Source organism: Benincasa hispida, chromosome 4 (genome assembly GCF_027475165.1).
Source record: "Benincasa hispida cultivar pf3 chromosome 4, pf3_genome.v1.1, whole genome shotgun sequence".
NCBI lineage: Eukaryota > Viridiplantae > Streptophyta > Magnoliopsida > Cucurbitales > Cucurbitaceae > Benincasa > Benincasa hispida.
Genome location: NC_143481.1, coordinates 11,500,908 through 11,513,198, shown reverse-complemented (window position 1 = coordinate 11,513,198; position 12,291 = coordinate 11,500,908). Strand labels below are relative to the sequence as shown.

Sequence of the window (12,291 nt, the reverse complement as noted above, 5' to 3'; positions counted from 1 at the left end):
TGGGAACTCAGTTACACAAGGCGGAATTCACTCCTTCCCGAAGTAGGGGTAAGTAGATAAATTGCTCTCTTAAGGGCTGATTCCGGGTCTTGAACATAGTGGCCACACCCTCTCCTAGCCCGAGAGGACTTAGTCATAGTAGGACTATGACGTCCTGTTCCATAAAAGAATCAATTGTACTTACGAGCGATTTGTGAAGGGTCATTATACTGTTGGTTGATCATATGGAAACAAAAATATATCTATAGTGCGATGAATGTAGTTGTCGGTCTTTAGTAGAGTGGCCAACAGTTAACGGATGGTGGATCTCGTGATTAAAGAGTCTAATCAACTATTCACGTACCGTTGGAGCTTCAAGCTACAGGTCCATGAGGTTCCCTTGGTAGCCCAGTGGGTTCAAGTTGAGAATAAGATTTTGAGTTAATTTGAAGTATTCAAATTAACAAGAATAAATACAATTATATGTGATATAATTTATTTGATGTATTAGATACATTAATTGGAGGAATTAATATAAATATGATTTATATTAAATACCATAAAATAGAAAAAGAACTATAGTTTATGTAACGACCCAAGTTTAGGAGGGGTACATGAATGAACCGATATCACATTTGAATGAGAGGGATCCTGAGGACATGAAAGTATAGTTAAGAAAGGCTTAAAAGAATTGAAAGTTACTACTTATACCAACAAGGTGCACCTTCCTTTTCGGTGGCTCAATCATAAGAACTCCAAAGTTAAGCGTGCTTAGCTTGGGTCAATCCTTTCACTTCTAAAAAAGCATTCAAGGCAAGGGAGGATGACACACCAGGTCGCAGGGGAATGTTGGGGCCATCAAGGGATCAATCTGGATTCCGAATCCTGGGTGGATTAATCTCACAAAAAGGTGATCGTTAGTAAATGATCACATATAGAACATACACAATCGAGCTACGAGTTTACTATACAATAGTTACTCGCTTAATCGTTACTACACGATCGAATAGCAAAGTCTATACAATAGGTTTCCCTTTAATAAACGATCAAGTATTCCGTTTATACGATAGATAATATTCATCTACTCGACCGTCTACCTCCTGCTTTCCTCAATCCAAAATCATACAGAGCCCACAACTCTTGGATTCTCACACTTAGAATACTAACATAACCATTGTGGTAGTGTTCTAGTTTCGTTCGAGGATCGAATTGGACTCGATTAGGATCGAGGTTTATTCAGACGTTCGTTGCATTCGAGTTCGTGCTGATTGAACGATTTGCTGAATGATCAAGCGATACGTGAAGAAAATTTCTTCAAAGGTTCACATACTCTATCCCTTGTTTGTTCCTTTATAAGTAGCTTGCTGTAATTTCTGATTATGCATAATCGTTTCTGTGTGGACTGTAATTGTTGTGTTCTTTCTCAATAGAATTTGGAACGATCCGCTTCCGCTCAATGGATGTCTATTTACCTTCAAGGACAACCTTTAAGATCTTAAGGAGAAGTTGGTTCTACATCAGTTTTTACATTACCAGATGAATCATGGATTTTCGTTATTTACAATGATGCCTCCAAGATAAGCTTGGGGTTCGTGTTGATGCACCAAGGTAAAGTTGTTGCTTATGCCTCTCGCTAGTTGAAGAACCATGAACGAAACTGTCCTACACATGATTTGGAGTTAGCAAGAGTAGTTTTCATTTTAAAGATCTAGAGACATTATTTATATGAGGAGAAGATACAAATTTTCACTGATCACAAAAACTTGAAATACTTCTTCACTCAGAAGGAGTTAAATATGAGACAACACAGATGGCTAGAATTAGTAAAAGATTATAACTGTGAGATTTTGTATCATCCAGGCAAAGCTAACGTAGTGGTAGATGCTATTAGTAGAAAGATAGTTCATTCAGCAGCTCTAATTACCACACAAACTCATTTATGCAATGATTTTGAACGAGTTGAAATTGCAGTAGTAGTGGGGGAAGTCACTACACAATTGGCACAGTTGACAATACAACCAACTTTGAGACAGAGGATTATTAATGCACAACAAGGTGATTCTTACCTTGTTAAAGAACTTCATCAAGTAAAGTTAGGACGTGACAGTGAATTTTCAATGTCCTCAAATCATGGCCTAATTTATCAGGGACGCTTATGTGTACCTATAGACAGTGACCTCAAGAATGAATTGTTGATAGAAGCTCACAATTTCCCATTTACGATACATTTTGGCAACACCAAAATGTACCAGAATTGAAATGGTATTACTGGCGGTTTGATATGAAAGAGAGATAGTTGAATTTGTTAGTATGTGTTTAGTGTGTCAGCAGGTGAAGGTCTCGAGATAGAAGCCAGTAGACTTGCTACAACCCTTGAGCATAACAAAGTGGAAGTGGGAGAATGTGTTTATGAATTTCATTGTGGATTTTCCAAAGGACATCAAAAGGATTTATGGTGATATGGGTTACAGTGGACAGACTCACTAAGTTAGTGCATTTCATTCCGGGGAAGTCTACATATTCAGTGAACAAGTGGGCCCAGATATACATGAAAGGAGTGGTGAAATTACATGGAGTGCCGGTATCTATCGTGTCTGACGGAGACCCTTGTTTCACATCTAGTTTTTGGAAGAATCTCCAGACAGCATTAGGTACTAGGTTGAATTTCAGCACAGCTTTTCACCTACAGATAGATGGGTAAACATTGAAGGATATGTTACGCGCTTGTGCATTGATGTATTTTGAGAGTTGGGACTCTCACTTGCATCTGATAGAGTTTGCTTATAATAATAGTTATCAAGCTACTATTAGCATGTCGCAATTTGAAGTCCTGTATGGGAAGGGTTGCAGATCTCCTATCTACTGGGATGAGGTTGGTGAATGAAAATTGTTGGGACATGAGTTAGTGCAGACTACAAATGAGGCAATGCAGAAGATTATACTATGTATACAAATAGCTCAAAGCAGACATAAAAGTTATGCCGCGTAAAGAATTGGAATCTGTTTTTGAAAGTAGCACCTATGAAGGGTGTTCTGAGGTTTGGTAGAAAAAGGAAGCTAAGTCCTCATTTCATTGGACCATTCGAGGTCTTGGAGCGAACTAACCCTGTGGCATACTAGTTAACATTGCCACCGTCTCCCTGTAATTCATAATGGTTTTTATGTCTCCATGTTGAGGAAGTATGTAACAGATCCGTCTCATGTGATGGATTTTGAGCCATTGGAATTGAATGAAAACTTAAGTTATGAGGAGAAACCTATTCAAATTCTTGCAAGGGAAGTGAAAGTATTGTGCAATAGGGAGATAGTAAAAGTTTGATGATAAAACCATTAGTTCGAGGATACTACATGAGAACGAGAGGACGAGATGAAGACTTAGTACCCAAAGCTTTTCCAGGATTAGAACTTTCAAACACAAAAGTTTCTTAAGGAGGGAAGAATATGATATCCCAAATTTTAAGGTGAATTATAATTTAATTATCTTAAATTACTTGGATGTTATTTTGAGTTTTTGGACTAAAATGAATTATTGGGATTAAGATTCAATTTAAGTTAAGTGTTAATGTTTTAAAAAAATTGAATTTGAATTCGATTAGATGAAATCTATTTGATTTTGGAGGAGATTTGGAAATTTGTTTTAAGTTAAGTGGGATTTAAATTGTAGAAGATAAAAGATTTGGGAAATTGGAATTTAATTTTCTAAAATTGGATAAGTTATCGTGAATTTGGAATTTAAAGTTCTGGATTTAATTTTTGGGAGACAATCAAATTAATTTGAGATATTTAAGTTTAATTGGAAAGAGGAAAGGAGGGGATATATATATATATATATATATATATATATATATATATATATATATATATATATATATATATATATATATATATGTAAAGGATGCCTCGTAAAGGGAAAATTGTATGGATGACTCATTTTTTGGGCTTAAATTGTCAAATGACCTATTTTTAAAGAATAATGTCAATTGACCCTCTAATGACATCATTGCCATACCAGATTACGTAAATGCCCTCACCTATTTGTCTTCTTACCCTTTTATTGAAAACCAAAACTAAACTAAAACTCTTCCATTGTCGCGCGACAAATTGAGTCTGATCGGTAAGTGAATTCAATCTGTGCCGATTGTGTCTTAAACTGATCGGTAATAGGGATAGGGTAAGTCGTTCTGGGGTTTAGAAATATTGTGAACCTATGGTTTTTTTGTTTGTTTTTTTGGTTTTTGATGTGTTCTGAGGTTGAAGACGAGTAGAAAGAGAGAATGTGAGTGAGATAAGTGAGAGTAAAATCAGCGAGAGCGATACTAAAGAGAGCAACAACAATGAGAGCGATACCAGAGAGAGCGAGACTAGAGAGACAATGTCTAAAGAAAATCTTTCTCTTCGAAAAGGAGAGAGACCAAGAGAGAGAGAAAGAGAGAGAGAAATGGAGAGAGGTGAGAGAGAGAGAAAGAAAGAGAGAGCGAGATAGAGAAAGAGAGAGCAATGGATGTGCAGATGAAAGAAATACTAATTCAAGAAATGTTTGTTAATTAAAATTAGAATTAGTGGTTAAAAAATTGTTGTATTAATTGCTTAGCTAAAGTATAACTTAATAACAATTAGCTTTCGAGAGCAAAGATCAATTGGCTACATTCATCGCTCTCTCTCACTCTCTCTCCCTTTTGAAGAGAAAGATTTTCTCTAGACATTGTCTCGCTAGTCTCGTTCTCTCTGGTATCGCTCTCATGAGTATTGCTCTCTCTAATGTCACTCTCTCTAGTATCGCTATCATCAATTTCACTCTCATTTATCTCATTCACATTCTCTTTTTCTACTCGTCTTTAACTCCAGAATACATCAAAAACCAAAACAAACAAACAAAAAAACCATAGGTTCACAATATTTATAAACCTCAGAATGACCCACCCTATTCTCATTACCGATTAGTTTAAGACACAATCGGCACTGAAGACGGTAGTGGAAAAGTTTTAGTTTAGTTTTGGTTCTTAGTAAAAGGGTAACAAGATAAAGAGGTAAGACATTTCTGTAATCTGGTATGACGATAATGTTAGCAGATGGTCCATTGATATTATTTTTAAAAAATGAGTCATTTGACATTTTGAACCCAAAAAATGTGTCATCCATACAAATTTCCACTCGTAAAGTATGAAAGTAAAAATAATAAAAAAAAAGAGTTCTTTTTTGTGAGACCCATGCAGCCTCTCTCTATCGCTCTTCTGTCTGGATTTCTTCCATCGGCGTCTTCCACTGTAGATCGAAGCTCCAGTCGCTGCCTCAGTCGTCTGCTGCTAAGCTTTTGATGCCAACCCCGCGTCCGTCGTCGACTGTCGCCTAGTTGCATTCTCCAACAGCTGTCGTGCGCGGATTTGCTCTGCCTTTTCTGCCATCCGTCATCGTCGTCTCTGTGTTGTGTCGTCGACGGAAATCTTGAGGTTTGGTAAGAAAATGGGGTTTTCTTTTTTTGTTTTTTTGTGGTTTCTTAGATTATATCGAATGCCATTAACGTTTTGGTTTTAGTTAGCTAACGTCCATTGTGTCTGGGTTTTAGGCTGAAGATTGGAGGTACTTCAAGCTACTGCCCCGCAAGGGTTGTGGGTGTTTGGACGAATTCTTGATTGGATTGAAGTTTTTGGTAGTTATTGAGGTGCTGTCCAGCAGGTCTTGGAGCTTGATTTTGGTGTTTTTGGACCACCACATGGAGGGTAAAAATTGTTTGGAGTTGTTGGGAATTATTTCGTTGGTGGTTGAACTTAGACCTTTAGTGATAATTTTAAGTTTGATTCATGTTTTAGGATTAATTTCGGGTTGAAGGCTTTCCACGAAAATTAATTATTTGGATCAAATTCAAAATAAGTGATACTGTTACCGTGCTTTTGTGCCAGGGCAAAAGGATTTCAGAAGCATGATTTGGAATGTGTTACTCTTTTTTATACCTGAAATTTATGTGGATTATGAGTATGTTGAAATTATGTATTATTTTATGATTTGTGCTATGGGACCACTAATGAGAATTATGTATGTGATGCATATTAGACTAGTAGGGAAATTCGTCGTCTCGCCTCGTATATTTTGATACAGTGGACCAATGGGTCTAGTTCCATGTTTAGACGATGCGTCAAGCCACTAAATATGTCTAAATTGACGGTTCATTTGCATATCATAGTACCATGAACCAACAAGTTCACTCCCATATATTTTTTTTTACGATGTGTCATTAGGTCACTAGACATGCGAGTTAAGGCGAGATAGATTATTCCCTTAAATGGTCATCCTGAAACAGTTACAATATGCATGTCCCACCAATCCCAAGCATTCACTCTATGTGATTGCTTAGCTTGATCCCAATAATGGAGTTACCTACTGAATATTTTTATACTAAAGTGTTGTAAGGGCAAGGATGCTCAGACGACTGATAGAGGAATCTGTGACAGTGTCAAAGGAACCAAATAGACGCTTCTGCATTAGAGTTCTTGTGTCACTTTCACATTTTCCTCTTTTCCTTTCATGATTTAGATTTTTATTACACTTGGATGTTTTTTTTTTAAAAAAAAAAAATCAGTTAATTTCCCTCCTTTCAAAATTTATGTTTTAGGTATACCCGATTTAAGAGGTTACGAAATTTTGAGCAAAAAAACGTTGTGAGCAAAAAAAAGATAAAATCAATCCCTACCTAACAATTCGAAACGCAAAATTTGTGGTCAAGCTATATGAAAGCTAAATAAGATGTGTTGTGATTCACACATTTGTCAAAATCTAAAGCCCAAACATGGAGTAGTATTCCAAGTCACTCTCACAAGTGCTCCAAAATTATATTCACCATTAGTCCAACAAAAGGCCTGATGCAGAAAAATGATTTCACTGATAATTTACATTTTTCACCCTCATTACCTTTCAATCATGAATTTATACTTTTAGACCATAAATGACTTGTACATGTGTAGGAGAGATTGTACCCCAAAAGATGGAAGGCAGAAAAAAGATTATCAGACAAACTTATCGTCCTTCCTCGTTTGCTTCATCCTCGAGAGAATTGAGTAATCTAAACATTACTAGACAACAAAGGGAACTTTCTATTGATTATCTAACATTCCTCACAGGAACAGATTAGTTCAGAGGATACATTAATCAACAAAACTTGGATTAGAGAAATACACATTTTGCTTATAAGTAGGACTCTTACCAGTTAGTTTATAAGGTCCCTTTAAAGAAAAAACTTATGATACAAGCAAATGGGGGATGTTTGTCCCATCATCACCATCTTCTCACCAATGATGTCAACAACTGCACCAAATAATTTCTGTTAGAATTAAGTAACCAAAAGCAATTGCCATGGATGAGAAAGTACTGAGGGTAAACAAGTGAAATGAGAATGCACATATTGCAGAAGAAAATGGAAATGAAGCATCTTTTCCAAGCCCGTGCAGCTGTGTTTTATTGTCACAAAGCAGAGAAGTACTTTTGGAGATTGTCATATCAACTGTATCCTAAGCCAATCAACATTTTTATCGAGATGCAGTTCAACGGTGGTAATGATCCACTCATCACATGAGATCAGTTAAATATAAAGTTCAAGATAGAAATAACCAGTTTGCAAAGAAGCATTTGTGGTAAGGAATGGCATAAATAGAAATTGCAAATTTTGGATGTTGATAGTGAAGAAGCTTCTGCACCTCAAACAGTTCAAATGGGTTGCCACGCCGATATACATCGTTCTTGCTGTTATTGACTGGAAAAACTTTATACAGCATTGCTCTCCATCCAATGAGCAAAACAGCCGTGCTGCCCATCGTTACTCCAATGAAATTATATGGCGGAAGATGGCCAGACGTTGCTGCCCGAACAAGTAGACCTAGCTGCAGTAGGAAAACAAAGAAAATAGTGATATTTCCTGCTGTGATAAGTTCCAAAATTTTCTCTGTAATTCCAGACTTCGGAATTTATATGATGATCAGGATACAAGCATCACAAAATTATTATCTGTAATGAGTTAGGATCCATCTTCATAAGGGCAACCCAAGATCAAATGAATATATAAAAATAATAAAAACAGGAATCTATTTGTGACTGTGACTGGTCCTAGTTCGAATGGTATTTACATCTGAACAATCCAATTCTGGCCTTTAGTTGTAAAAATGGGGGGAAACCATTATTTTTCAGCAAACGAAGCTTTCGTCCTAGTCTATGTTTGGAAGTGCAACAAAAGTTCTTCAATCACAAGTATTTTAGTAAAAAGTTTATAATGATAAATTATACTGATGCTCATCTTCATGTTTCTGATCCATCGCTTGCAAAAACACTTTACAAATACTTTATCACAAAACATATTGAAGTGCTTCTAGTTTCTCTAAAGCACTTTATAATTGAATTTAAAACACTCCACAATTTTTTTCTAGCAAAGCAGCTGAAGGTACTTTTAAACTTTTTCCAAAGCAGTACTAGTAGCCAAGTACCAACTACCAAACATGGAAATTTTTTAAGGAATGTGGTCTTTGCCCCGATAAAAGTAATTGGCAAAACCAAAAAGTTCTGGCCTTATTCAGAATTCAGATAAGGGTTGAAGCTGGCTTTTCCAAACTACAACAAGAATTCATTCTGCTACAGTCTAGTAACCAAACTAAAACCAATTCAACTTTCGATTTCAGAACGAAGATGCACAGAATAAACACAATTAAGGCTGATAAACTTACTGGAATTCCCAAAGCCCATGATTTAGAAGCGGCAATAACAGCTTTGGAATAACCATTAATACCACGACCATCCTCCCCATAACCTCCGAGAAAGTAAGCACTCAGAAACCAACCTATTATAATCCTGCATCAATGATTCATCGAGGAAAAAGAAAATACCAAAGATTCAACTTGAAATTATGGCACAGAAACAAGCATACCAGCAATAAAAGGGTCAGCCGTGCGCAATGTCTCGAAATCAAAAACAGGTAAACCATGGCTGAATCTTCCAATTGAGGAGAACAAAAGCAAGGCCAATACATCTCCACCAGCGAGCAGAGCCACGCGGCTGAAGAAACACAAAACCATAGAACAATAAGAAAATTCATAATAAATATATCAATAAACAGAATCGTCAAAATTACCCCCATTTGCTCAAACGAGAAGACGTATTGGGCTTATCGAACTGAATTACACCTTCCAACGGAACATTCTCATCGCCGACGAAGACCGTTTGGTCAGTGGGGAAAGGAGGCGGAGTTGAAGAGTTGGACAGAGCCTGTTTCGTCGAATCGACGGTTCCTTCGGCTTTGGAAAGAGTGATATTAAGGGGTTTCGCAGGATTTCTTCTAGGAATAAATTTAGAGCGTCGAAAAGGATTAGGGTTAGAGAATTTGAGAGAGGGAAGAGTGGAGAGGGAGGACCTTCTCGCCGGTAGAACGCCGGCCGGAGCTTGGCTTAGAGGCAACATTTTTGCTTTGCCTCGCTCACCGTTGCCACTACCCTGTCTGACTTGTATTATCCTTTAGACCACAAATATTGACGGTCCTTTTATGTATTTTTTGGACTCTAATTCTATTTTTGATGGGCATAACTTTTTCTTTTTCATACAATTAATTATTTTCTTAATTGGAATTTTTGCATTTTATAAAAGGGCAAAAAAAAAAAAAAAAAAAAAAAACTCTATTAGAAGATGAATATGTTCCACAGAATATTTTATGGAAAAAAAATATGTTCCTCAGAATAATATTTGCTATGATAGGTAATATACTCGGAAGAAAAATAAATTATAAAAAATATTCGTGAACTTTTATCCTTTGTTTAAAAACATTCTTTCTTTTCAAAGTTGAAATATTATACACTGTTTTTTCATAAATATTTCAACGAATATCATATGGGAATTGTGACTTGTAATGGAATGGTACGGGAAAACCTAGAACGAAAAAACAATCCATTATTTTATTTTATTTGATGTCACTACTAGATTATTTTAGGCTCTAATTTTTATCTTACGTCCTAAAGAAATTTTTTTCAATAGTATTTTTTAAATGTTTATGAAAAGTTAAAAGATGACGTACAACGTTTAAGAGAAGGAACGAACTCTTAAATAAAGGAAAAAATATTTTTTTAATTTAATAAATAAAAGAACACCATAAGTCAATTTGAAGTTAATCTAACTAAGGTATATGCCATCACAAAGAGGAAATGTCTCGTTTGGTAACCATTTTTTTTTTGTTTTTATTTTTGAAAATTAAATCTATGAGACTATTTTCACATTCAAATTTCTTCTTTTGTTATCTACTTTTCATCAATGTTTTAAAAAACTAGACCAATTTTTGAGAACTAAAAAAAAGTAACTTTTAAAAAGTTTTTTTTTTTTGTTTTTGAAATTTGGCTAAAAATTCAATCATTATGCTTAAAGATGCAAATTATAATAAGAAATTGGATGATATATACTTAATTTTCGAAAATAAAAATAAAAAATAAAATAATTATCAAACGAGACCAAATATTTTCATCCTTTTTTCACCGAGAATAATAAATCTTAAATATCTAAAGCTAGTGAGCTTAAATAAAATGGACGCTTGTTAATTTGAAATAACCCTGGTAGATGTTGTAGATGGGCATGAATGGCTGATATTATCCCTCCAGTCATCATATTATTTTATTTTTCACTGTTTATTTGAATTTTCATTTCACTTTTTTTAGTTTGACCATTTATTAGTCATTTTTTTTATTAAAGAAAAAGTCAAAATCTATGTTAAATAACATGAAATTGGGTACATAAAACAATTATCAAATACTTAATTGACACATATCATCACCCTTAAACAATCTACAAATTTCTATATCACACTTATTGTATTAAAAAAAAATAATACTTATTCAAGATGTGTTTGAGGTAAAAACTATTTTAAGACTATAATAATTAACTACCTCTTACTACAATAAATACTATTTTGTATTCCTCAATTAGCTACAATCAACACTATTTCAAAACGCTCATTTATTAGTATTTACTATTTGCTACAGTTTTTAATATTTTACATTCATCATTTTTTTATTCTATGCTACAATGTTTACTATTTTATTTTCAAACTAAAATAATTTACACCTCAAACATATACTATTATAACCCAAACTAAAATAATCTACACTCCAAATACAAACTATTATAACCCAACTATAATGACCTAGGACTATAATAACCAACTCCTTATCCCAAATGACCCCTTAATGTTTCACTCCACATTCTTAGATAGATCCTTCACATTCCTTTGAGTCACATAATTATCACAATTATATGATGAGAATAACTCAGATGTTGTTATTGTAGGTGTTGTTGTACCTATGTTTGTCTTGCTAGATAGTTGACCAATAATACTATAATGTCGCTTTAAAAAAAAGGATAATTTTTTTTATTCTTTTATTTTTTAAATAGAGAAAGGGGTAGCATGAAGATTAGGTGCAGTCTAAGTTGTATATAATCATTGATCTTGTATGATATTCATATTATCTACCTTGGACATAAAAACTCATCGTCTTACATTTTATTTTACTTTAAAATTTTTGTATCGATTAGGAATGTTATTCCTAGCTTGATGCCCTAGATCTTTTTCTAACTTAGCCATTATAAGACTCTATTTCCAAAATATTGTTTTCTATACTTCCATATTTGTTGTATTTAAAATTCGCCTTTGTTTCAAAAATTATTTAAAGACTTTATTGATTAGGACAATTGCAACTTTAATTAAAAAGAAAATTGAAAATTGGATGCGTGTCCTAAGGTTTTGGTTTTTTGCAAACATGTCAAAAAAACTTCCACCTGAAAATCTGATTGCTATCTAATTTCTATGTGATTGTTATATGATTGTCATCTGATTTTTGTATGATTGTCACACCTACAATTACAGAAAAGTTGAAATCATGACTTTAATTTTTTAAAATGTATTTGTCATATAATGCAATTTCTTGTACTATAAACACCAAATTAAAGATACAATTATAATGCAACCATTCCAACAAGGGAGTAAAAAGAAAACAGGATGGAAATCATTTACAGAAATGTTAAAATACAAAAAAAATTGATGTATTCACATGCATAACAAAAACAAAATGTGCCCATGTCTTGTTTTCTTTTGTGTTTAATTAGATAGCTTACACGTGTTTTTAGTGCTCCTAAAAATGAGATATAACTTTTATATTATATTTGTTATAAATATTATGATAATAGATACCTATTAGATGTTCATGTTTAGTGTCAATTGACCATATGTCATATCCTCATTTTTCAAACTTTTGTTCATGTGTCTCAACATTGCATATTATTAGTGTCAATGTAATCCTCCAC

General features: G+C 34.2%; 1 protein-coding gene across 1 annotated transcript; it reads right to left on the bottom strand.

Moving 5' to 3' along the window:
• Positions 1-7,044: 7,044 nt before the first annotated feature.
• On the bottom strand, positions 7,045-9,525 carry LOC120074958 (uncharacterized). The gene is made up of 5 exons (XM_039028069.2): positions 9,086-9,525; positions 8,882-9,009; positions 8,682-8,794; positions 7,665-7,847; positions 7,045-7,275 (listed from the first exon to the last, which is right to left on the bottom strand). The coding sequence occupies exons 1-5, from the start codon at positions 9,409-9,411 to the stop codon at positions 7,246-7,248; spliced, it is 780 nt and encodes a 259-aa protein (XP_038883997.1). The 5' UTR covers positions 9,412-9,525; the 3' UTR covers positions 7,045-7,245.
• Positions 9,526-12,291: the final 2,766 nt, after the last annotated feature.

What these genes read in the sequence shown, in the direction of transcription:
- LOC120074958 (XM_039028069.2), bottom strand. Translation starts at nt 9,411, where the DNA reads ATGTTGCCTCTAAGCCAAGCTCCGGCCGGCGTTCTACCGGCGAGAAGG. An exon ending in TCTCGTTTGAGCAAATGGGG is followed by an intron (nt 9,010 to 9,085) that starts GTAATTTTGACG and finishes GTGTTTCTTCAG; the next exon opens with CCGCGTGGCTCTGCTCGCTG. An exon ending in CATGGGCTTTGGGAATTCCA is followed by an intron (nt 7,848 to 8,681) that starts GTAAGTTTATCA and finishes TTCCTACTGCAG; the next exon opens with CTAGGTCTACTTGTTCGGGC.